Below are 27,075 nucleotides of genomic sequence, written 5' to 3'. Positions count from 1 at the left end.
GTAGAGACGGGGTTTCTCCATGTTGCGGCTGGTCTCAAACTCCCGACCTCAGGTGATCCTCCCACCTCGGCCTCCCAAAGTGCTGGGATTACAGGCGTAAGCCACCGCGCCGGGCCCTAATACCTTTTTAACTCTGGGATTCTATCAAAAATTTTCTAAGTTTCATGTTAATACAAAAGGTTGGTGACAAATGCCTGAGGCATACTAAAAGTTGATTTAGACATGCCTGAAATATAAGATACATTAGTAACATTTTAGTATAGCTGGAAATTCATTTTTTTTTTTTTTTTTTGAGACGGAGTCTCCCTCTGTCGCCCAGGCTGGAGGGCAGTGGCGCAATCTCAGCTTACTGCAAGCTCTGCCTCCCAGGTTCACACCATTCTCCTGCCTCAGCCTCCTGAGTAGATGGGACTACAGGCACCCACCACCAGGCCCGGCTAATTTTTTGTATTTTTAATAGAGATGAGGTTTCACCATGTTAGCCAGGATGGTCTCGTGAGCCGCCTGCCTCAGCCTCCCAAAGTGCTGGGATTACATGAGTAAGCCACCATGCCTGGCCTGGAAATTCTTAAGAATCATCTTTTACTTAACTAGTTTTAGTACTAGTAACTCATCAAAATTTTTTGCATTGCTATGAGGGAATGAAAACTGTGAACTGTATGGACTGAGTTATACGGGTGGGAATCATGTAAAATATACCTAACTGAAAATTTCCAGATTCAGTAATGCTGTGTACATGAGTAAATATGGTACACAGGTGCTTTGAATAAACATACCATAAGGAAGCAGGTAAAATGGATTTGATAAGATTCTACATGTCATGAAAATTCTCTTTTCTCTTGGAAAATTCCTTTTACAGGAACCCACCCCAATGACATTATCTTCAGGAAGGGAAGCAAAGCCCCCTCTCAGTGTTATTGTTTTTGCCTTCAATTGATCACAGAACTCTCTCTTGCTATATATACACACATACATATACACTTTTTTTTGGAGACAGGGTCTCACTCTGTCACCTAGGCTGGAGTGGCAGTGGCAATGATCAAGGTTCACTGCAGCCTTGACCTCCTGGGCTTAAGCCATCCTCCTACCTCAGCCTCCCCAGTGGCTGGGACAACAGGCAGATAATTTTTGTATTTTTTTTTTGTAGAGACAGGGTTCCGACTCCTGGGCTCAAGCGATCTGCCTGCCTCAGCCTCCCAAAGTGCTGGGATTATAGGTGTGAGCCACTGAGCCCAGGCCGCAATGTATTTTAATCTAATATGTCCTTTACTGTTGGGCTGACTTTGCATATGGCTGTTCCTATTTTTCTTTTTTAGATAAGTTTGATAAGTATTCTCACAGGGAATAAGGTACAAGTAGAATTTTTTTTTTTCTTTTTTTTGAGGCAAGGTCTCTGTTGTCCAGGCTACAGTGCAATGGTGTGTTTGTAGCAACCTCGGACTCCTGGGCTCAAGCAGTCCTCCCACCTCAGCTTCCCTAAGCTGTTTTCTTAATAAAAAAGAATACAGATGGGAAAATGTGACCAAGAAAGTTTGATTTTTTTTTTTTTTTGAGACGGAGTCTCGCTCTGTCGCCCGGGCTGGAATGCAGTGGCGCAATCTCGGCTCACTGCAAGCTCCGCCTCCCGGGTTCACGCCATTCTCCTGCCTCAGCCTCTCTGAGTAGCTGGGACTACAGGGGCCCGCCACCACGCCCAGCTAATTTTTTTGTATTTTTAGTAGAGACGGGGTTTCACCGTGGTCTCGATCTCCTGACCTCGTGATCCTCCTGCCTCGGCCTCCCAAAGTGCTGAGATTACAAGCGTGAGCCACTGCGCCCGGCCAGCCAAGAAAGTTTGAACAAGGAAAACCTAAAGACGTAAAGCAGCATGTGCCTTTCCCATTGGTTGTTTCTAACCCTCTTAAAAACAATATTCTGTTTTCAGGGAAATGCAAACTGTAGTTTACATTAGTTTTACATCGTCTTCATCAATAGAGCTGACTGGTATGCAGGTAGGATTTGTGAGACGTACATAATGTCAAAGTTCCCACCTTGGCATATTCAAACAGCAAATCTACGACGTTTCTAACTGAAACCAAACAATCACATCCAGCAGCAAAAATGCACAGTTCACAGGGATGAGCAAAATAAATACCTATGTTACACTGACATGGTATTAAAAAGGCAGGAAAAGCATTGACATTTGTATTTTAATAAAGGATAATAAAAGCCAAATTACAGCCAACTGTTAAAGCTTTTTTTTTTTTTAAAATTCTATGGTATAACAAAATCAGTTCAGGGGCTTTTTTTCTGAACAAATGATCGTGATCCCTCGGTCTTTCCCATGGCATGCTCCTAAAACAACCCTCTATGTCTAATCAGTCACCTAAGATATTGAGTGGCAAGTCTTTCACATTTGCTGCTTATAATTCCTAAATGGTCTATATTGAGTATTTTCATTTCTGGGTAAGGGAAAAAGCATTTTGGTCCATTAATTCACCCACTCGCTCCTGGAGGACATTAACCAATTCTGCTATTACAAAGACGTGAGTGTCATCAATGTCTTGAATGATGAACTTCTTCCCCAGGGCATTGGACTCATCCAAGTACAGCAGAAACTGCTTCATGGCAGGATCACTGTAAAGACAAACACATGATTGTAAGACAGCTTGTTGTCAAATCATACCACAGAGACTTGAGCAATTAAATGTGAACATGTAGAATTTTTAGAATGATTTTTAAAGGTCTGTTACTCAATCCCTCAATTCCTCTCTGCCTCAAGTGTTAACAATTTATAGACATAGCTTCATTTTAGAACTATTAGTGTAAGTTGGCCGGGCACGGTGGCTCACGCTTGTGATCCCAGCACTTTGGGAGGCCAAGGCGGGCAGATCACGAGGTCAGGAAATCGAGACCATCCTGGTTAACACGGTGAAACCCCGTCTCTACTAAAAATATAAAAAATTAGCCGGGGCGTGGTGGTCGGAGGCTGAGGCAGGAGAATGGCGTGAACCTGGGAGGTGGAGCTTACAGTGAGCAGAGATCATGCCACTGCACTCCAGCCTGGGCGACAGAGCGAGACTCCGTCTCAAAAAAAAAAAAAAAAAAAAAGAACTATTAGTGTAAGTTGAAGAGGCAGAGGCCAATGGCAAGATTTTTAAAGAATAATTTGTCACTAAGTGGAAAAACTAAAAGAATACTGAAAGCTTTGTAGTTAGTAGGGCCTAGAATCACAGCTTTCTTAACTGATTTAAACACTGAATTTCTTCCTTGTCTATGCCCATTACATCTAAGGAACCAGTAGGTGTTCAACGTCTTACCAGTGACAAATTAACTTACAAAACCAGTTAAACAGTCACTTTGGTCAGGCAGGGTGTATAGCAAGAGTCATACCTGGATTCAACCCCAGCTTCATCACTTACTTGTGTGACCTTGAATAGAATACGTACTTAATCTCCCAGAGCCTCTGTTCCCAACCTCAAAAGTGAGGCTACATGACAGAATTGTTTACGGAAATTAAAGGAGATAATGTCAAGGACAGTGCTTGGCTTGTAATAGGTACTCAAGGAAAGAGGTCCAAATTCAATTTTATTAACTTGTGGTTTTTTGTTTAGAAAGAATAGGATAGTCACAAGGGAAAAGAGGGATATAATTTCTTCGTGGGCAGTACAGATTTACAGCAAAATGTCTCCTTCATAAAAACCCTGAATCATGACAAAGGACACTCTTTAGATCTAATACACAATGTGTTTAGCAAAAAATGAATATAAAAATGTCAAGCTGCACCACAGATTTTTGCAATTCTTGAGAAAAAAATCTCATGTAACCTTTTGGTGTCTTGAGAAATGTCAATATCAATTGTAAAGGTAACAATTTAATCCAAAAGATGTCACTATAATTTACTGAAAACAAGAAAAATAAGGTTTAAGTATAAGCACAGGTATTAACTGATGCTAACACAGGATTTACTTCTATCCCTAGATGAGTATGAGCCTCAGAACTGATTTGGGGGACTTTGGCTTTTACCAAGTGACATGATTTAACTTACAAACTGACTTAAATTTTAACTGTAAGGATCATATTGGCTGCTGGGTTGAGAACAGACTGGGAGTGGCAGAGGCAAGGATGGAAGCAGGTGACCCACGAGGTGACATCCAGGCAAGAGATGATGATTTCGATGTAGGGGGTAATAGTGGAGGTGATGAGAAGTGGCTGAATTCTAGATATATACTGACATAAAACCAACATAATTTGCTAATACTGGACATGAGCTTTGAGAAAGAGGAACAAGGAAACTCCACGATTTTTGGTCTGAGCAAACGGAAGACTGGAGGAGATTTTTACTGAGATAAAGAGGAATGTGTAAGATCTGCAGGTAAGATCAAGTTTGGTTTTAGGGTGAGCATGGTGGCTCATGCTGTAATCCCAGCACTTCTAGAGGCCTAGGCTGGAGGATTGCTTGAGGTCAGGAGTTAGAGACTAGCCTGGACAGCACAGTGAGACCCTGACTCTATTAAAAAAAAAAAAGGTTTAGTTTTTGATGTTATATTTTGAGATGCCTACTGGCCCCCGAGTGAAGAAGCTGAGTAAGAAGTGACCACTGAGGTAGAAAGAAAACCCAAAGAGTCCTGAAAGCGATGTGAACAAAGGCTATTCAGAAGTGGTAGTGATCAATTCTGTCAAAGGCTTATAGGGTATAGCAAGGGCTGAAAATTGACCACTGGATTCAGAAAGTCACTGGACCTTGACAATAGCAGTTTTGGTGGAGTCATAATAAGGAAAGCATGACTGGAGTGGGTTTCATATGGGAGGAAAGAAATTAGAGACAGTGGCCAGGAGCGGTGGCTCATGCCTGTAATCCCAGCACTTTGAGAGGCCGAGGCGGGTGGATCACGAGGTCAGGAGATCGAGACCACCCTGGCTAACACAGTGAAACCCCGTCTCTACTAAAAATACAAAAAATTAGCCGGGCTAGGTGGCGGGTGCCTATAGTCCCAGCTACTCGGGAGGCTGAGGCAGGAGAATGGCGTGAACCCCGGGGGGCAGAGCCTGCAGTGGGCCGAGATAGCGCCACTGCACTCCAGCCTGGGCGACAGCGAGACTCTGTCTCAAAAAAAAAAAAAAAAAAAAAAAAACAAAAATTAGAGACAGTGAAGAGAACCAAGTCTTCTCTTTACTGAGAAATTTTGCTACAATGACCAGAAAGGTAGACTGGAAGCTAGAAAGAGGTGTGGGACTCTGAACAGACGGGAATATCAACAGACTATAGGTCTGGCCAAGTTGAAGAAATGATGGAGTGAGGTACGAGAGGGAGTGAACTGGAAAGAGGAGGTGGTGGTCACAGTCGGATGCCTGAAATGAGACTGAAGAGCTGGCATGAGGGTAAGGAAGGACAGGTCTAGCTACAACTATGTGAATGAGTGGCTTTGATGAGGTGGAGGATAAGCTCAGTGGAAGAGGAGGTCAGGGAACTGGGAGAACAGGGTATCTAAAGGACTACCCACACGGATATTAACATCACTAAGGATTTGAGAGAAGAGCTACTGAAGATAGTTTTTTCAAGGGAAAACCTTCAGGACAGACTGGGGTGTCTATAGATGATTATAAAGAGGAGGGTTGGTGGGTAGTCCACTCTGATGATCTGGGATTGATAACTGGGGGTTTCTATGGAAGAGGGAGGGAGAATTTCTGGGAGTGGCAATAATAAGCAAGGTACTGATCCTGTTTCCTGGCCCAATGGTACAAGAGGGTGCCTTTCTAGAGGAAAAAAGGCACCACCTGATAAGGTGGTGGGAGAAGCAGTGAGCTCAGGAGAAAGTCAGGTTTTGTCACAGCAAAAAAGGAAAAGGTGGGTGGGGGAAGGAAAAAGGAAAGTTCAGAGAAGAGGCTGAGGCTACAGGGCATCCTGCTGCTGCCATCTCACTATGTCCCAGAGGGCAAAGTGGAAAGGATTGGGGTGGGTAGGTGGGGGAGGGTGGTGGGTAGGAGATGGTGAACAGGGCCATAGATCATGAAAGTGCAAGAGACGGAGACAGCTTGGGAGTCTGTGGTTTACTGGGTGACTGAAAAAAAGGAAAAATCAGCATATAAGGCATAATGAGAATGAGGATCTCCGGGATGACACTGACATGCAACTGAATGGCAACAACAGCTGGTGACAGGAGGACGAATGGGGTATTTTACAAATAGAGCATAATGGTCACAGATTTAAGCAGATACAAAAAAATGTTAAACTTCACATTTTCAGCAATTCCCTAATTTGACTATTATACAGAATAAGAATTTAAATGAAAAGATCTTCTAGAACAGTAACACACTGTACACTGAGAAATTTCAGAGGTAAATAATTAATTATTGACAAAGAGCACAGGTGGAAACATAAAATAGAAAAAAGCTTGAAGAGCAATTCTAGAAGGAACCTGGGGTTGATGAAGCAGGTGCTTCCTGATGATATCGCAGAAAGGAAAATGAGGAGGCCTATAGGACAGAGAAACCAAAGTTTCAGTTTCTCAAAAACCATTGTTTTTCTACTCAGGCTTTTTAAAAATTTAGTTGCTTCCCTCAAATCTTCCTTGCACATACAAATAAAGGTAGAAGGGGAGGGACTGGTGGGGAGAATAAAAGGAGAGTAATTCAACAGTAGACAGGTATGATGGCTGAGGAGGGGAGAGTCAGACAAAAACCTGGACTTCAGTGCTCTACAATTAAGCTTTCCTTGCAAACAAGGGACAAGGGAGGACTCATATGACCGTGGTGCCCACTTCACTCTCCAGGCCCCATAAGTACCTCAATATATTCTATAAAAATCATAGAGGTTTCTTAGGATACACTTTTACACAATGGGATTGTAAATCAAAAATAAAGTTCTAAGCACCCCACCCCCCACCTGCCAACTGACTGATAGACCCTCCCCTTGGCTAAGGGCATTCCAAAGTTAACCTGAAAAACTAGTTCAGGCTATGATGGGAATGGGGGTTGGGCATGCCTCATACCCACCTCCCTTTGAATTCAGGCATAGCTGACCAGTATTAACATTAAAACAGAGATCTTGGCCGGGCGCAGTGGCTCATGCCTGTAATCCCAGCACTTTGGGAGGCCGAGGCAGGCGGATCACGAGGTCAGGAAATCAAGACCGTCCTGGATAACACGGTGAAACCTCATCTCTACTAAAAATACAAAAATTAGCCGGGTGTGGTGGCAGGCATCTGTAGTCCCAGCTACTCGGGAGGCTGAGGCAGGAGAATGGCATGAACCCGGGAGGCGGAGCTTGCAGTGAGCCAAGATCGCGCCACTGGACTCCAGCCTGCACAACAGAGCGAGACTCCATTTCAAACAAACAAACAAACAAAGATCTTAAGACCCAGGTAACAGATTTTTTGTAGCAATAAAACACCAAATTCCAGTCTGACTTTTGTAAAGCATCACATGGCAGATGGCAGGCCCTGAAAGAAATTGTATTTTACACCAAAATATGTTTCTTTGACATATTTTGAGATGGCCTGGCAAAGCTGTCTCTTGTGGGGATAATCAACTCTGTAGAGAATCCCCATTCCTTTCCAGGTCTTTTCCCTGATCCAGGGGAGTCTGGCACCTTTTTAGGTCTGATAAGAGCTCTGGGCCAGGTGCAGTGGCTCACATCTGTAATCCCAGCACTTTGGGAGGCCGAGGTGGGTGGATCACCTGAGGTCAGGAGTTCGAGACCAGCCTGGCCAACATGATGAAACCCCGTCTCTACAAAAAATACAAAAATTAGCTGGGCGTGGTGGCAGGCGCTTATAATCCTACCTACTCAGGAGGCTGAGGAAGGAGAATCACTTGAACCTGGGAGGCGAAGGGTGTAGTGGGCCAAGATCACACCATTGCACTCTAGCCTGGGAGACAAGAGCGAGACTTCATCTAGTAAGAACAAAACAAAACAAAACACAAAACAAAACAAAAATAACTCTGAAGCCTGCTACCTGGAGACTTCATCTGCATAGTAAAACCTTGGTCTCCACAGCTCTTTACCTTAACCCACATATTCCTTTCTATTGATTCCAGGTCTTTAGATAATAACTCTTTCAATCAACTGCGAATAAGAAAATCTTTGAATCTACCTATGACCGGGAAGCCCGCCCCCCATTCCCCTTGCTTTGAGTTGTCCTGCCTTTCCAGACTGAATCAATGTACATCTTACATGTATTGATTGATGTTTTGTCTCCCTAAAATGTGTAAAACCAAGCTGTAGCCCGAACACCTTGGGCACAAGTTGTCTGGACCTTCTGAGGATCTGTCATGGGCATGTCCTTAACCTTGGCAAAATAAACTTCAAAATTGATTGAGACTTGTCTCAGATACTTTTTGGTTTATAGGATGAACAGTTGTTTTGTGTTAGCCCTTTAAAATAAACTTTGGGTCCAAATGTAACACAGTAATAAAAGACAAATTGGACATTAAAACATTGCTGTCTGCATGTGATAATATTAACTTGTTACAGTTTGAGCTCAATACATTCAGATGACACCAATTTATTCTCAGTAACTGGCTACTACTAACAGGTATTAAAGGTAGCAAGACTTAAGTGGCTATGAAGATTATTATCTTTGGGAATTTTCTAAATGGAATAAATTTACATCATCTTAATGAAGTCAGAGCTAAACCACTAAAACCAAGAAGTGCCTCAGGACTCATATCTGTGCTGAATCATCGCACCAGTGCTTTCAAAATGTTTGCCATTTGTATACCATCCTTGCTATTTTAGCCATCTCTTGTAACATCTCTGTTGCAAATCACTTAATATTTTTCTTTAAATTGCCTTTAAATCAACTAACTTTTCATCTGATATAAAACCAAGAGTTTGATGTGTCAGTTTCCTCTTCTCCTCAAATAAATTAAACTGGTCATATAAAAAAATTTTTTGTTCTCTTTTTTATTTTTTTTGAGACAGAGTCTCACTGTCACCCAGGCTGGAGGGCAGTAGGTGCCATCACGGCTCACTGCAGCCTTGACCTCCTGGGCTCAGATGATTCTCCCACCTCAGCCTCCCCAGTAGCTGGGACTACAGGCACGTGTCACCGCACCCAGATATTTTTTTGCATTTTTTTGTAGAGATAGGGTTCTGTTATGTCGAACTCCTGGACTCAAGCAACCCACCCGCCTCGGCCTCCAAAGTGTTGGGATTACAGTTGTGGGCCACTGCGCCTGGCCTATTTTTCTATTCTACTCCCCAAAAATGTACGTTCCTCAAATCATCTTGAACACTAATGGTATTCCCCATACTTGGGGAAACATGCTAACTGACAAATGAGACAGCTTAGAGGAATGACTGGCCAGTGAACACTGAAATAACTCTTTAATATCAATCGCTTCAAACTTTCTTTTTTTTTTTTGAGATAGGGCCTCACTCTGTTGCCTAGGCTGGAGCGCAGTGGCACAATCTCAATTCACTGCAGCCTCAACCTCCTAGGATGAGGTAATCCTCCCACCTCAGCCTCCTGAGTAACTGGGTCTACAGGCACATGCCACCATGCCCAACTAATTTTTGTATTTTTTGTAGAAATGGGGTTTCGCCACATTGCCCAGGCTGGTCTTGAACTCCTGGGCTTGGGCGATCTTCCAGCCTCGGCCTCCAAGTGCTGGGAATACAGGCGTGTGCCACCATGCCTGGCACGCCTCAAACTTTTGAAAGACAATTTGAGATTGAATTCTCAAGCATGTACCTGAAGTAAAGATAACATGTAATGATTTAAAAAGACTCTTAAATTATTAAAAAAAAAAAGACACTCAAAGTTTAAGGGACATTTTGTTATGAAACACAAAGAGCCTGGAATATTCCTATCTGAACACAGAGCTATTCCACTTCTATATTGAGGGTAGCAGAAAAAAAAAACAAACCCAAAGCCAAGTGCATATGTACATACTTGAAGTCCCAGGATCAAGGCTATTGTACAGAAAAGAAACATCTTTGCCCTGGAAATGTGAAGGGCAGACATCATGAAACCTTCTCCTAAAGAAGCTTAGTATAGCTCCTATAAAGTATGACTCTGAAAAGGATTATACCATGATAATGGTATAATGGTAACCAGGATGATGCAGTGAGCTGTAAAATAGTCTGGTCAAAGCTGTCAGCACTGACGATCCATCAGAACAATCTTGGCTTAGTCAATGGTAAACTATCTTTCTTGATAATAACTGGCCAAGAGATATTACTTAAAAAATTTTTAAGTATTTCTCCATAAATTCTGTATGTCCTGGGAGTAGACTGTCTTAGAAAATTTGTTATTGAATGTGAAATGGCTTTGTTTATAATTAGATTTATTTCCCTTTTAAAAGCATTTTCCAAAGTGTTTTCTGAGTCTGGGTTTTGTTCAATCTGAGATATGGGTGTCTAGATTAGAGCCCAGAACATTATAGGTGCTCAATAACAATTTGGTACATGAGTAGGGTCTTAAGAGAAGATACACCATAGGAGACATTAAGTTAACCAGAAACACAGCTACCATTTTCCCAAGAAAACATGTAATAGGGGTTTTACTGTTCCAAAGACACAAAAGTCTAAAGAGAGGACTGGACCCAGAAAGCCTAGCCCCAGACCCCAGCTCCGCCAACCAAAATATGTATAATGTATAAAGTTACTCAACCTCTCAATTTCTCAGGCTCCTAACTAGAAATGAGAACAGGAATTCGATGCGGCTCCTCCTTCACATATTTTTCCTTTTTTTTTTTCCTTCTCTTGTCCCACTGATCAGAAAACCCAAACCACTACCTTGCTGGTGATGTACCCGCTAACCTCAATAACCATTCTTCTGTGCTCTCATGTTTAACCATGCCTTTTACTTAGGAAGTCTAAGTATCAAACCAAGGTTGTGGAGTGTCCCACCTTGGAAAATAAAGCTGAACAACTGAGTCACTTCCAAGATGGCTGAACAGGAACAGCTCTGGTATACAGCTCCCAGCAAGATCAACATAGAAGACAGGTGATTTCTGCATTTCCAACTGAGGTACCTGGTTCATCTCACTGGGATTGGTTGGACAGTGGATGCAGCCCATGGAGGGCGAGCCGAAGCAGGGCAGGGCATCGCCTCACTCGGGAAGTGCAAGGGGTCGGGGGATTTCTCTTTCCTAGCCAAGGGAAGCTGTGAGTGACTATACCTGGAGGAGCGGTACACTCCAGTCCAAATGTTGCATTTTTCCCACTGTCTTCACAACCAGCAGACCAGGAGATCCCCTCCTGTGCCTGGCTTGGTGAGTCCCACGCCCATGGAGCCTTGCTTGCTGCTAGCGCAGCATCTGAGATTGACTTGGGACACCGGAGCTTGGTGGGGGGAGGGGCGTCTGCCATTGCTGAGGCTTGAGTAGGCGGTTCCATGCTCACAGTGTGAACAAAGCAGCAGGGAAGCTCAAACTGGGCAGAGTCCACTGCAGCTCAGCAAGTCCTACTGCCTCTCTAGATTCCACCTCTGAAGGCAGGACATATCTGAACAAAAGGTAGCACACAGCTTCTCCAGACTTAAACGTCCCTGCCTGACAGCTCTGAAGAGAGCAGTGGTTCTCCTAGTATGGCATTTGAGCTCCGATAATGGACAGACTGCCTCTTCAAGTGGGTCCCTGACCCCCATGTAGCCTGACTGGGAGACACCTCCCAGTAGGGGCCGACAGACCTCATACAGGCAGGTGCCCCTCTACGACGAAGCTTCCAGAGGAAGGATCAGGCAGCAATATTTATTGTTCTGCAGCTTCCACTGGTGATACCCAGGCAAACAGGGTCTGGAGTGGACCTCCAGCAAACTGCAACAGACCTGCAGCTGAGGGTCCTGTCTGTTAGAAGGAAAACTAACAAACAGAAAGGAATAGCATCAACATCACCAAAAAGGACATCCACACCAAAACCCCATCCATAGGTCACCAACATCCAAGACCAAAGGTAGACAAAACCACAAAGATGGGGAGGAACCAGAGCAGAAAGGCTGAAAATTCCAAAAACCAGAACGCCTCTTCTCTTCCAAAGGAACACAACTCCTTGCCAGCAAGGGAAGAAAACTGGATGGAGAATGGGTTTGATGAGATGACAGAAGTAGGCTTCAGAAGGTCGGTAATAACAAACTTCTGTGAGTTAAAGGAGGATGTTCTAACCCGTCGCAAGGAAGCTAAAAACCTTGAAAAAAGGTTAGACGAATGGTTAACTAGAATAACCAGTGTAGAGAAGAGCTTAAATGACCTGATGGTGCTGAAAACCACAGTACGAGAACTTTGTGAAGCACATACAAGCTTCAATAGCCAATTTGATCAAGTGGAAGAAAGGATATCATTGATTGAAGATCAAATTAATGAAATAAAGCGAGAAGACAAGATTAGAGGAAAAAGAGTGAAAAGAAATGAATAAAGCCTCCAAGAAATATGGGACTATGTGAAAAGACCAAATCTACGTTTGATTGGTGTATCTGAAAGTGACGGGGAGAATGGAACCAAGTTGGAAAACACTCTTCAGGATATTATCCAGGAGAACTTCCCCAACCTAGGAAGGCAGGCCAACATTCAAATTCGGGAAATACAGAGACCACCACAAAGATATTCCTCAAGAAGAGCAACCCCAAGACACACAATTGTCAGATTCACCAAGGTTGAAATGAAGAAAAAAATGTTAAGGGCAGTCAGAGAGAAAGGTCAGGTTACTCACAAAGGGAAGCCCATCAGACTAACAGTGGATCTCTCAGCATAAACCCTACAAGCCAGAAGAGAGGGGGGCCAATATTCAACATTCTTAAAGAAAAGAATTTTCAACCCAGAATTTCATATCCAGCCAAACTAAGCTTCATAAGTGAAGGAGAAATAAAATCCTCTACAGACAAGCAAATGCTGAGAGATTTTGTCACCATCAGGCCTGTCTTACAAGAGCTCCTGAAGGAAGCACTAAACATGGAAAGGAACAACCGGTACCTGCCACTGCTAAAACATGCCAAATTGTAAAGACTATTGATGCTAGGAAGAAACTGCCTCAATTAATGGGTGAAATAACCAGCTAGCCTCATAATAACAGGATCAAATTCACACATAACAATATTAACCTTAAATGTAAATGGGCTAAATGCCCCAATTGAAAGACACAGACTGCCAAATGGGATAGAGTCAAGACCCATTGGTGTGCTGTATTCAGGAGACCCATCTCATGTGCAAAGACACACATAGGCCCAAAATAAAGGGATGGAGGAAGATCTACCAAGCAAATGCAAAACAAAAAAAAAGCAGGGGTTGCAATCCTGGTCTCTGATTAAAAACAGACTTTAAACCAACAAAGATCAAAAGAGACAAAGAAGGCCATTACATAATGGTAAAGGGATCCATTCAACAAGAAGAGCTAACTAACCTAAACGTATATGCACCCAATACAGGAGGACCCAGATTCGTAAAGCAAGTTCTTAGAGACCTACAAAGAGAGTTAGACTCCCACACAATAATAATGGGAGACTTTAACACCCCACCATCAATATTAGACAGATCAATGAGACAGAAAATTAACAAGGATATCCAGGACTTGAACTCAACTCTGGACCAAGTGGACCTAATACACATCTACAGAACTCCCCAACCCAAATCAACACAACATACATTCTTCTCAGCATCACATCACACTTATTCTAAAATTGACCATATAATTGGAAGTAAAACATTCCTCAGCAAATGTAAAAGAACAGAAATCACAACAAACTGTCTCTCAGACCACAGTGCAATCAAATTAGAACTCAGGATTAAGAATCCACTCAAAACCACACAACTACATGGAAACTGAACAACCTGCTCCTGAATGACTACTGGGTAAATAACAAAATTAATGCAGAAATAAAGATGTTCTTTGAAACCAATGAGAACAAAGCCACAATGTACCAGAATCTCTGGGACATATTTAAAGCAGTGCATAGAAGGAAACTTATAGCACTAAATGCCCACAAGAGAAAGCAGGAGAGATCTAAAATCGACACCCTAATATCAAATTAAAAGAACTAGAGAAGCAAGAGCAAACAAATTCAAAACCTAGCAGAAGACAAGAAATAACTAAGATCAGAGCAGAACTGAAGGAGATAGAGACAAAAAAACCCTTCAAAAAAAAAAAAAATCAATGAATCCCAGAGCTGGTTTTTTGAAAAGATCAACAAAATAGATAGACTGCTAGCAAGACTAATAAAGAAGAAAGAGAGAAAATCAAATGGATGCAATAAAAAATGATAAAGGGGATATCAACCTGATCCCACAGAAATATAAACTACCATCAGAGAATACTATAAACACCGCTACGCAAATAAACTAGAAAATGTAGAAGAAATGGACAAATTCCTGGACCATACACCCTCCCAAATCTCAACCAGGAAGAAGTTGAATCTCTGAATAGACCAACAGCAGATTCTGAAATTGAGGCAATAATTAATAGCCTACCAACCAAAAAAAAGTACGGGACCAGATGGATTCACAGCCAAATTCTACCAGAGGTACAAAGTGGAGCTGGTGCCATTCCTTCCGAAACTATTCCGATCAACAGAAAAAGAGAGAATCCTCCCTAACTCATTTTGAGGCCAGCATTGTCCTGATACCAAACCCTGGCAGAGACACAACAAAAAAAGAGAATTTTAGGCCAATATCCCTGATGAACATCTATGCGAAAATCTTCAATAAAATACCGGCAAACCGAATCCAGCAGCACATCAAAAAGCTTATCCACCATGATCAAGTCGGCTTCATCCCTGGGATGCAAGGCTGGTTCAACATACGCAAATCAATAAATGTAATCCATCACATAAACACAACCAATGACAAAAACCGATTATCTCAAAAGATGCAGAAAAGGCCTTCGACAAAATTCAACAGGCTTTCATGCTAAAAACTCTCCATAAACTACGTATCGATGGAATGTATCTCAACATAATAAGAGCTATTTATGACAAACCCACAGCCAATATCATACTGTATGGGCAAAAACTGGAAGCATTCCCTTTGAAAACCGGCACAAGACAAGGATGCCCTCTCTCACCACTCCTATTCCACATAGTATTGGAAGTTCTGGCCAGGGCAATCAGGCAAGAGAAAGCAATAAAGGGTATTCAGATAGGGAGAGAGGAAGTCAAATCGTCTCTGTTTGCAGATGACATGATTGTGTATTTAGAAAACCCCATCATCTCAACCCAAAATCTTAAGCTGATAAGCAACTTCAGCAAAGTTTCAGGATACAAAATCAATGTGCAAAAATCACAAGCATTCCTACACACCAATAACAGACAAACAGAGAGCCAAATCATGAGTGAACTCCCATTCACAATTGCTACTAACAGAATAAAATACCTAGGAATACAACTTACATGGGATGTGAAGGACCTCTTCAAGAACTACAAACCACTGCTCAAGGAAATAAGAGAGGACACAAAGGGAAAAACATTCCATGCTCATGGATAGGAAGAATCAATACTGTGAAAATGGCCTCACTGTCCAATGTAATTTATAGATTCAATGCTATCCCCATCAAGCTACCACCGACTTTCTTCACAGAATTGGAAAAAACTACTTTAAACTTCATATGGAACCAAAAAAGAGCCCACATAGCCAAGACAATCCTAGGCAAGAAGAACAAAGCTGGAGGCATCACGTTACCTGACTTCAAACTATACTACAAGGCTACAGTAACCAAAACAGCATGGTACTGGTACCAAAACAGATAATATAGACCCATGGAACAAAACGGAGGCCTCAGAAATAACACCACACATCTACCACCATCTGATCTTCGACAAACCTGACACACACAAGCAATGGGGAAAAGATTCCCTATTTAATAAATGGTGTTGGGAAAACTGGCTAGCCATATGCAGAAAACTGAAACTGGACCCTTTCCTTACACCTTATACAAAAATCAACTCAAGATGGATCAAAGACTTAAACATAACACCTAGGACCATAAAAATCCTAGAAGAAAACCTGGGCAATACCATTCAGGACACAGGCATGGGCAAAGACTTCATGTCTAAAACATGAAAAGCAATGGCAACAAAAGCCAATATTGACAAGTGGGATCTAATTACACTAAAGAGCTTCTCCACAGCAAAAGAAACTATCATCAGAGTGAACAGGCAACCTACAGAATGGGAGAAGATTTTTGCAATCTACCTGTCTGACAAAGGGCTAATATCCAGAATCTACAAAGAACTTAAACAAATTTACAAGAAAAAAGCAAACAATCCCATCAAAAAATGAGCAAAGGATATGAACAAACACTTCTCAAAAGAAGACATCTATGCAGCCAACAGACATATAAAAAAATGCTCATCATCACCGGTCATTAGAGTAATGCAAATCAAAACCACAATGAGATACCATCTCACACCAGTTAGAATTGCGATCATTAAAAAGTCAGGAAACAACAGATGCTGGAGAGATTGTGGAAAAATAGGAATGCTTTTTTTTTTTTTTTTTGAGACGGAGTCTCGCTCTGTCTCCCAGGCTGGAGTGCAGTGGCACAATCTCGGCTCACTGCAAGCTCCACCTCCCGGGTTCATGCCATTCTCCTGCCTCAGCCTCCCGAGTAGCTGGGACTACAGGCGCTCGCCACCACGCCTGGCTAATTTTTTTTGTATTTTTAGTAGAGACGGAGTTTCACCGTGTTAGCCAGGATGGTCTCGATCTCCTGACCTCGTGATCTGCCTGTCTTGGCCTCCCAAAGTGCTGGGATTATAGGGATTACAGGCGTGAGCCACCGCGCACAGCCAGGAATGCTTTTACAGTGTTGGTGAGAGTTCAACCATTGTGGAAGACAGTGTGGCGATTCCTTAAGGATCTAGAACTAGAAACACCATTTGACCCAGCAATCCCATTACTGGGCATATTCCCAAAGGATTATAAATTATTCTACGATAAAGACACATGCACACATATGTTTACTGTGGCACTATTCACAATAGCTAAGACTTGGAACCAACCCAAATGTCCATCAATGATAGACTGGATTAAGAAAATGTGGCACATATACACCATGGAATACTATGCAGCCATAAAAAAGGATGAGTTCATGTCCTCTGTAGGGACACGGATGAAGCTAGAAACCATCATTTTCAGCAAACTATCACAAGATTAGAAAACCAAACACCACATGTTCTCACTCATAAGTGGGAGGTGAACAATGAGAACACATGGACACAGGGAGGGGATCATCACACACCGGGGCCTGTAGGGTGTGGGGGGCTAGGGGAGGGATAACATTATGAGAAATACCTAGTGTAGGTGACGGGTTGATGGGTGCAGCAAACTACCATGGCACATGTATACCTATGTAATAAAACTGTACGTTCTGCACATTTAACCCAGAACTTAAAGTATGATAACCACTGCAACCACAGATGCTGACCATATACTGTACCCTTCATGTGCTTTACCCAGCCCAGCCTGCATACCTTATCCCCGATGTCAATTCCCACGCTTTGCTTAATCAAAAAGTCCCTATCAGCTTTTCTGGGGATCAGCCACAGAGTTCTTACTACTGTACTGTCTCCCTTGCACTTGTGGATAAACCCTGAAATAAAAGCCTCATCTGGGAAAACTGTGTAGCTCTGTGTTAATTTTTATTACATAGGGAGCCAAAGAGCCTGTGATCTGTAACAGCAATGTTAGTACCATAGCTACACTGCAAAGTTGATGGACTAGAGAATATTTCTGAAACATCTTGCTCATAGTAGGTACTCAAATGAGCAATTAAAATGCCAAGAGCATGTGAGAGGATATAGGCAGAGAGGTTTAAATTACAATTAGTTCTATCCCTATCAAATGATTTACTGTTGGGAACAGGCACCCCAAAATCTGGCCCATAAACTGGCCCCAAAACTAGCCATAAACAAAATCTCTGCAGCACTGTGACATGTTCGTGAAGGCCATGACACCCACGCTGGAAGGTTGTAGGTTTACTGGAATGAGGGCAAGGAACACCTGGCCTACCCAGGGCGGAAAACCGCTTAAAGGCATTCTTAAACCACAAACAATAGCGTGAGTGATCTGTGCCTTACGGACATGCTCCTGCTGCAGATAACTAGCCAAACCCATCCCTTTATTTCGGCCCATCCCTTTGTTTCCCATAAGGAATACTTTTAGGTAATCTATAATCTATAGAAAAAATGCTTATCACTGGCTTGCTGTTAATAAATACTACGTGGGTAAATCCCGAAGGCTGTGAGACCCCTGATTTCTCACCCCACTCCTCTATATTTCTCTGTGTCTGTCTTTAATTCCTCTAGTGCCATTGGGTTAGGGTCTCTCAGACCGAGCTGGTCTCGGTAATTTACTATTTCAATTACAAAACCATTAACCTGTGAATATATATGGTATAATTCTAAGACGTATGTATATCCTTTTAAAAAGCAAACATAGGCTGGGCGTGATGGCTCACACCTGTAATCCCAGCATTTTGGGAGGCCGAGGTGGGTGGATCACGAGGCCAGGAGTTCAAGACCAGCCTGGCCAAGATAGTGAAACCCGATCTCTACTAAAACTTCAAAAATTAGCCAGGCATGGTGGCAGGCACCTGTAATCCCAGCTACTTGGGAGGCTGAAGCAGGAGAATCATCTGAACCCAGGTGGCAGAGGCTGCAGTGAGCCAAGATCGTGCCACTGCACTCCAGGGGCTGGGTGACAGAGTGAGACTCTGTTTCAAAAAAAAAAAAAAAAAAGCAAACACAATATTATACTGAGTTTCATAATGGAGAGATAGTATATGTAAAGTTTAGTAGCCTGGGCTCTGGAGCCAGAATACCAGGATTTAAAATCCCAGTATAACAATAGCTGTGTAACTGAGCAATTGATTAATTTCCCTGTATCTCACTTTGTACATCCACAAATGGAGATGACAGCACCTACCTCAAAGGGCTGTTGTGAAAACTAACTTAATATTAGCAAGTGCTTAGTATAGCACATGTCACATGGAAAACAGTGTTAGTACAGGAATCCAGGTGTTTTCACTTAACATCATTGTGCAATGTCATTTCTCCGAATCACTTAACATCATTGTGCAATGTCATTTCTCTGAATCACTTAAAATGTCTGCGAATATTTTAACAGCTATATTATTTGATTAAAGTATGCCACAATCAACAAATTTCTTTTTCTAGCACATTAAATACATACATTTTTATTGGCAGTTCTGATCATTTCCTAAATTTTTTTTTTTTTTTTTTGAGATGGAGTCTCACTGTGTTGCTCAGGCTGGAGTGCAGTGGCACGATCTTGGCTCACTGCAACCTCTGCCTCTTGGGTTCAAGTGATTCTCCTGCCTCAGCCTCCCCAGTAGCTGGGATTACAGGCGTCCGCCACCACGCCCGGCTAATTTTTGTATTTTTAGTAGAGACAGGGTTTCACCATGTTGGCCAGGCTGGTCTCAAACTCCTGACCTCAAGTCATACATCCACCTCGGCCTCCTGAAGTGTTGGGATTACAGGCGTGAGCCACTGCGCCCAGCGATTTCCTAAAGATAAACTTATAGAAATGGAGTTATTGTGTTAAAGGATATAAAAGCACAAAACACCCAACACAAGTTGCTTTCAGTTGTTTCTTGGGATTACACTTCCATCAGCAGCTTGGTGGGGTGCTTGCTTTTTAAAAGCTATGACTGGAAGACAACAGCCTCCTCATTTAAAAGCTATTTTGATATATAACATGCTAAAAGGAGGCCTAGTATACACACCTGTTTCCAACTAAAACTTTAATTTATCAAGAATCTCATCTTATTCACTGTGAATCTCACTGTAGGAATAGACAGGCTCTAAAGGAACATTAACAAATTTGGGATTTTGGCTGAGATCACAAACCTGGACTCAATTCTGTTAACAAAATTCATTCAGTAAACAAATATTTACTAAGCCATATCTATATAGGTATATGTGTGTGTGTATATATACACACACACACACACACACACACACACACACACATCTCAGGCACTGTTTTGGGTGCCTGGAAAACTTCAGTGAACACGGCCCTACTAAGAAGCAAAGGCTGAGAAAAGATTTATACATGCTGAGAAAAAAACAGAACAATGGTTAGACTGGTTTTGCCATACTTCTTACTCGCTTCTCATAAACAATATAGGTTTAGAAGCCAAACTCATAAGTGTGGTTTAATAATACATATTTCTCCAGATTCTTTGCTATTGTGATGTAAACTGGTTGGAATTTGCACTTTGGCAACAAATCTTTGCTGAAGCACTTGCCAAACCAATTGTGGCAACTGTTATACCAGAGGTCTGCTCCAGCATCTGGAACTGGACACAGACACACTGTGGTCACGTGTTGCTTGCTTTGGTAATTGTTTGGTGGCTAGATTTGGGAGAATACTTAGTGTGAGCCTGGCAATTGATGGTGGATCCCAACAAAGAGGAAATTTTCACCAACCTTTCAGTTTTGACATAAAAGTGTAAATTTATAAACATAAAACTTTTTTTATAGCCTTCAATTTTAGTATTTGATAAGCCCTTGGGAGTTAAGATTATAACTATATCCAAGCGCCCCGATTTTTCAATTCACTGAAGGTGAGAATAAATGGCCATCATCCCAATTTGGTTTACTTCTTTCGCAAATCTCTGCAGACTCAAAATCAGTTAAACGTAACTGATAGAAATGGAGTTTAAATATGGCAGTTAAGTGAAGTCAATCTAAGATATATGTGGATCAGCACTATATAAGCTATTACACATCAGCTTATATTAATACAATGATGGGTCTGGAATTTGGAGAGATTCCTGGGACAGTGGAAGCAGCTGTGAGATAGGAATTCAGCAGGACTAGTTTCCAAGACAGGAGAGACAGTAAACAACAGGTCAGAAGACCCCACCAATAAGCGAGGATATAGAAAAGAAACCAGCCAGAACCAAGATGGTGACAAAAGCAACCTTCACCACTATCATACACAAATCATAATGCATGCGCACACTAAAAACCACCCCCACCAGCACCATGACAGTTTACAAATGCCATGGCAATATCTAGAAGTTACCCCGTATGGTCTGGACTGGGGACTCCTGGTTCCACAGAATCCCTGTCTCTTTTCCAGAAAACTCAGGAATAACCTACCCCTTGTTTAACATATACTCAAGAAATGGCCATAAAATAGCCAGTTAGCAGGCCCACCTGCTGCCCACCCTCCCCACCCCACTCTGCCTATGGGGTAGCCACGCTTTTATTCCCTCATTTTAAATAAACTTGCTTTCACTTTACTCTGTGGCTCATTCTTGAATTCTTTCCTGCATGAAGCCAAAAACCAACTTGGCCTCCAGGGCTGAGCCTCAATTTTGGTGTTCACCTGCAACAGCTGTAGAAGATCCTTGAGTGGTCTGCCTGTCAACTCCAGACCTATCAAATTCTATAATCCAATACATCTAAATGCTTCATACAATCCATGGATATTATGAAGTAATAAACACACTTATACTGATAATCGTATTATTAACAGGCTTCTCCTTGGCATCAAATATGGACATGAGGGAAACTGAAGGACTTTTCCAGTTACCATCCTAACATCTGCATCTAACTGTGAAGGGGAATCCACTAGCACTGGCCATACCCTTTCCTTTGGGAATCTATGTTATTTCTTAGGCCCAAAATCTTTTTGGAAGACTTGTGTTTTTGGGAAGACAGAGTTACCCTTTTGAAAAATTGTGCAGACTACACTTTAGAATTCACTTCAAAGGGAAAAATTAGTTTTGCAAGGATGGTACGTACCTGCAAAATAAAATTTAATAGTCCTGGTGCAAAACACTTCTCCACAGGGAAACTGATTATTAAACTGAAGCTGATTAACAGTATTATTGCTTCTCAAAATTTAAATGCATCTTAACAAGATTCTTTGCACGCACAATTCTGACTTAGTAGATTTAGGGTGAGGTCTGAGATTCTGCATTTCTAACAAGCTCCTGATGATGCTATTACTGCTAGTCTGGGGATTATCCTGAAGTGCAAGGTGATGGACAGTCATTAGAGAGACCAGGCAGAATTCAGAGGCTAGATACGGGACAGCAAACCAGGCACTGAGACTTCAGAGTTTCCCCAGAGTTTTGTTCTTTAAGATGCAATCCAGTCATCTTTTTTTTTCAAATTAAAACGTAGGTTTAATGCAATTCCAACCATCATGCCAAAAGGATTATTTTGGAAACAGACTAAATTATTTCAAGGTTATTCTAGAATAGGCAACAAAAAAGATGAATGTGGGAAGGGATGAAAGAGAATAGCAAGGGGAGTAAAATTATATGATTAAGGAGGCATCAAGCATCATTAAGAAAGGAAATAAATGGGCCGGGCGCGGTGGCTCACGCTTGTAATCCTAGCACTTTGGGAGGCCGAGGCGGGCGGATCACGAGGTCAGGAGATCGAGACCACGGTGAAACCCCGTCTCTACTAAAAATACAAAAAATTAGCCGGGCGTGGTGGCGGGCGCCTGTAGTCCCAGCTACTCGGAGAGGCTGAGGCAGGAGAATGGCGTGAACCCGGGAGGCGGAGCTTGCAGTGAGCCGAGATCGCGCCACTGCACTCCAGCCTGGGTGACAGAGCGAGACTCCGTCTCAAAAAAAAAAAAAAAAAAGAAAGGAAATAATGATGGAGAACTAGCTATTTGGCAAAATGAACAGACAAAAACACCCAAAACAAAAAAGAAGCCTAGGCTGGGTGCAGTGGCTCATGCCTGTAATCCCAGCACTTTGGGAGGCCGAGGCAGGCAGATCATGAGGTCAAGAGATCGAGACCATCCTGGCCAACATGGTGAAACCCCGTCTCTACTAAAAATACAAAAATAAAATTAGCCAGGCGTGGTGGTGTGTGCCTGTAATCTCAGCTAGTCGGGCAGCTGAGGCAGCAGTATTGCTTGAATCCGGGAGGCGGAGGTTGCAGTGAGCCAAGATTGCGCCACTGCACTCTAGCCTGGCAACAGAGCAAGACTCTGTGTCAAAAAAAAAAAAAAAAAAGAAGCTAATTTAGATCCTCATCTAATAATATGCCTCTCTTCCAAATAAATTCTAGATGAATGAATCTAACACACTAAGAAAAACACAAAATCCCCACAAGAGAGAAGTGAATATTTAACAAACCTATGCCACTCCTCCCAATAAATTCTAGATGAATGAATCTAAACACCAAGAAAAACACAAAACCCTCACAAGAGAGAAGTGAATATTTAACAAACCCAGGGGTGAAGATTAAACTTAGAATTGGAAGAAACAAGAGGAAAAAAAAGTGATAGCTGACACTCTGTGTATGTGTATCCTCTGTATTTAAAAATAACACTAGGCCGGGCGCGGTGGCTCACGCTTGTAATCCCAGCACTTTGGGAGGCCAAGGCGGGCGGATCACGAGGTCAGGAGATCGAGACCATGGTGAAACCCCGTCTCCACTAAAAATACAAAAAAAATTAGCCGGGTGTGGTGGCGGGCACCTGTAGTCCCAGCTACTCGGAGAGGCTGAGGCAGGAGAATGGCATGAACCCGGGAGGCGGAGCTTGCAGTGAGCCGAGATTGCGCCACTACACTCCAGCCTGGGCGACAGCGAGACTCCGTCTCAAAAAAAAAAAAAAAAAACAAAACAAAAAACACACTAAAGGCCAACGAGGAAAATGTTTATGTTATGACAAATTAATAGGAAAATAAGTACATCAAACCTAGAGTCTTCAAAAGACAACAGAACAGTGTGTTTAGAATTTCTGGGGTCCAGATCCCACCCCCTTTGCTTTTCCAAGTGAATACCTCTCCCCCGCAGTGGTTTACTCTCATCAACGTACATTCTAGTCTTTCAAGTTAAAATAAAAATAGCAAGAACCTGAGCCCCTCACCATGTCCTTCCTCAGCTACCATATACTTTGGGGATCTGCCTCATGATTGCTCATGATCACAGTAAAACTTCTCCAAAGTCTCCATCTCCACCTCCTCACCTCCCTTTCCTTTTTCACAGTACTCCAATCTGGCATCTCCCCACCACTCCATTAAAATGGCTCTCATCAAAACTCCAGTCTTCATCTCATGCCAGTTCTCAATCAGTGCCCAACACAGCCGCTCATCCCTACAAAACACTTCCTCCTTTGGCTTTCCTCCCTCCAGCCTCACTGGCTATTTTCTTCTTAGTTGCCTTTGTTGGTGTCTCCTGTATCAAAACTCCAAATCTGCACTATGCATAAGGTAGCCCACTAGCCAGGTCACTACAGAGTCCTTGAAACATGGCTAGTCTGTGAGATGTGCTGTAAAATTAAAATATCCATTTGACTTTGAAGATGAAGATTTTTTTGAAGACTTAGTACGTGTTCAAAGCATAGTGTTTTGCATAGACAGGGTTAAACAAAAGATATTAACTTCAAGACCTGTTTCATTTTACGTTACTTTTTTTTGTTTTTTTTTTTTTTGAGACGGAGTCTCGCTCTGTCGCCCAGGCTGGAGTGCAGTGGCGCAATCTCGGCTCACTGCAAGCTCCGCCTCCCGGGTTCATGCCATTCTCCTGCCTCAGCCTCTCCAAGTAGCTGGGACTACGGGCACCCACCACCATGCCCGGCTAATTTTTTTTGTATTTTTTAGTAGAGACGGGGTTTCACTGTGGTCTCGATCTCCTGACCTCGTGATCCGCCCGCCTCGGCCTCCCAAAGTGCTGGGATTACAAGCGTGAGCCACCGCGCCCGGCCTGTTTTACGTTACTTTTAATGTGGCTAGAAAAAATGTAAGACTGTATCTGTGGCTTGCATTAGATTTCTATTGGCTAGTGCTGTCCTAAATGTTGGCAGTGTCCTAGGGTTTGGTCTTGCTCCTCCTCAGCCTTGCCATCACAGTACACAGTATCATTATCCATACACTGGCTCCTATTAGAGGCACCGAAAGGTAGACAGAAGTATTTTCAGACAATGGGAGTGTCCACAGAGCAGGGTTCCCAGGGTTCCTAGACATTGTATTGCTTGGAGGAACTCAACTCTGCCCATTTAAGGTTTTTGTTTCTCCTCTGGAATGTACCTAAAGGAATTTAAGAAACCTTCTCCATTTGGCTCTGTTGTTTTTCTCTTTTTTAAAGTCCAGTTTGTAATAGTAAAGACTTAAGCAAGTTCCTGACCTCTTTCAGGCCCTAAAATTCTAGTCATGTTTGAGGAGAATGCAAGCACTGTTTCTCTAAAGACAACTCATCTAACAAATATGCTGCCTCTGATCATGCCAGTTCCATCAATTCAACAGAGGGACTGAAATCTGGCACCAGGAACTTTGCAACAAAATCTGTGCCACTTGTTAAAAGCGAAAGACTTGATTTCATTCATATCTTCAAAACAACAGGGTTTTAGAAAAGACATACATACAAGTCAAGATTCAATATTTAAACTTAAAACTCATGAAGTATCAAAACTACTAACCATTCTATAAGCACTCCTTTCAAGACGTTGACCATGTTTTCTCAGAAGGTTCAGATGACCTGAAGAATGCTAATAAAAAGAGTAAGGTAACATTAAATTAAAAATCATTAACTTTCATATACTTTGGGGATCTGCCTCTGAAACGAGGCAAAATAATTAAATGTCAATATTTAACAGTTAAGTCTATGAAAGACAGTTAACATTAAGAGACATTCTGATTTTTTAACAAAATTAAAATGAGTCTACTTGGAATATTAATGCCACATCTTACTTGCCAACCAATTCTACCCAAGGTCAATTAGCCCTAATAGAAGCAAGCGGCCTAACTCTACACCAGTGTGCCCAACCCAGGTATAAACCGTCCATTATTCAAAGGATTTCTTTTCCCATTCAGGAGAATGACAAAGGGTAAGATCCTGGGAGACAGGAATCAAAGAAGATAGTTCTGAAAGGTGCTTCAAAAATTACAGTGAGCCCAACCACCTCCTTTTAGTTTATTTTATTGAGACAGGGTCTGGCTTTGCCGCCCAGGCTGTAGTGCAGTGGCACGATCTCTGCTCACTGCAACTTCTTGCCTCCTGGGTTCAAGCGATCCTCCCACCTCAGCCTCCCGAGTAGCTGGGGCTACAGGCATGCGCTACTAAGCCCAGCTAATTTATTGTGTTGTATCGTGTGTGTGTATATGTATATATATATACATATATATATACATATACACACATATATATATATACATATATATATATATATATATACATATATATATACATATACACACACACACCTTGAGACAGAGTCTCACTCTGTCGCCCAGGCTGGAGCGCAGCGTCGTGATGTCGGCTCACTGCAACCTCTGCCTCCTGGGCTCAAACGATTCTCCTGCCTCAGCCTCCCGAGCAGCTGGGACTACAGGCGCCCGCTACCACGCCAGGCTAATATTTTTATTTTTAGTAGAGGCAGGGTTTCACCATGTTGGCCAGGCTGGTCTCGAACTCCTGATCTCAAATGATCCACCTACCTCGGCCTCCCAAAGTGCTGGGACTACACAGGTGTGAGCCATCGCGCCAGGCCAATTTATTGTATTTTTAGTGGAGACGGGGTTTCACCATGTTGGCCAGGCTGATCTCGAACTCCTGGCCTCAAGTGATTCGCCCACCTCAGCCTCCCAATGTGCTGGGATTGCAGGCGTGAGCCACCGCGCCCGGCCCCAGCCACCTCATTTTACAGATAAGGAGACCAAAGGAAGAGATTAAGCCGTAATTCCTGGCCAAAGGAAAAAAGTACAAGCCAGATCTCCAGATCTTGTGCCCCTTCACCAAATAAATCACGTCCCGTGCGGACCTGGTCTGGAAACAAACCACTCAGCGTCCGCCCATTTAATTAACTTCCACTTACACTTGGGCGCAGGGCGAGCCCTAGCCCCACAGGAAACCCACGATTAAATGAGTGCGGGACTGCCGTGCGGCCCCGCCATGAAGGGCCCGGAGAGAGTGGGGGACACCGCCCTGTGCCCCCCAGCACCCGGTGGACAGGCTTCTGGGGCTTTTCCCTTCCTCTCCCCTTTCTTTGGGACTCCTCAATGTTCCCACACCCCACTTTCCCCAGCCGCTCGGACGCTAGCCACACACCTCGGCCCACAGATGCAGAACTGCCTCGGCGTTGCTGGCAGAGTGCGCCTGCGCCGATACGTCATCGCGCTAGGGACGCTGTTGTGGGTGGAGCCAGCCGGCGGGAGGCGGG

General features: G+C 42.9%; 1 protein-coding gene across 1 annotated transcript; it reads right to left on the bottom strand.

The window, feature by feature from the left end:
* Positions 1–2,170: 2,170 nt before the first annotated feature.
* Positions 2,171–27,043, bottom strand: GTF2H5 (general transcription factor IIH subunit 5). Its single transcript, XM_055268301.2, has 3 exons — positions 26,964–27,043; positions 25,336–25,404; positions 2,171–2,616 (listed from the first exon to the last, which is right to left on the bottom strand). Exons 2-3 carry the CDS (start codon positions 25,368–25,370, stop codon positions 2,436–2,438), a joined length of 216 nt encoding a protein of 71 aa, XP_055124276.1. The 5' UTR covers positions 25,371–25,404; positions 26,964–27,043; the 3' UTR covers positions 2,171–2,435.
* Between the last annotated feature and the right edge of the window lie 32 nt (positions 27,044–27,075).

This window comes from Symphalangus syndactylus, chromosome 2 (genome assembly GCF_028878055.3).
Source record: "Symphalangus syndactylus isolate Jambi chromosome 2, NHGRI_mSymSyn1-v2.1_pri, whole genome shotgun sequence".
Lineage (NCBI taxonomy): Eukaryota > Metazoa > Chordata > Mammalia > Primates > Hylobatidae > Symphalangus > Symphalangus syndactylus.
The sequence above is the reverse complement of the archived record's forward strand: the minus strand, read 5'-3'. Positions and strand labels throughout refer to the sequence as shown.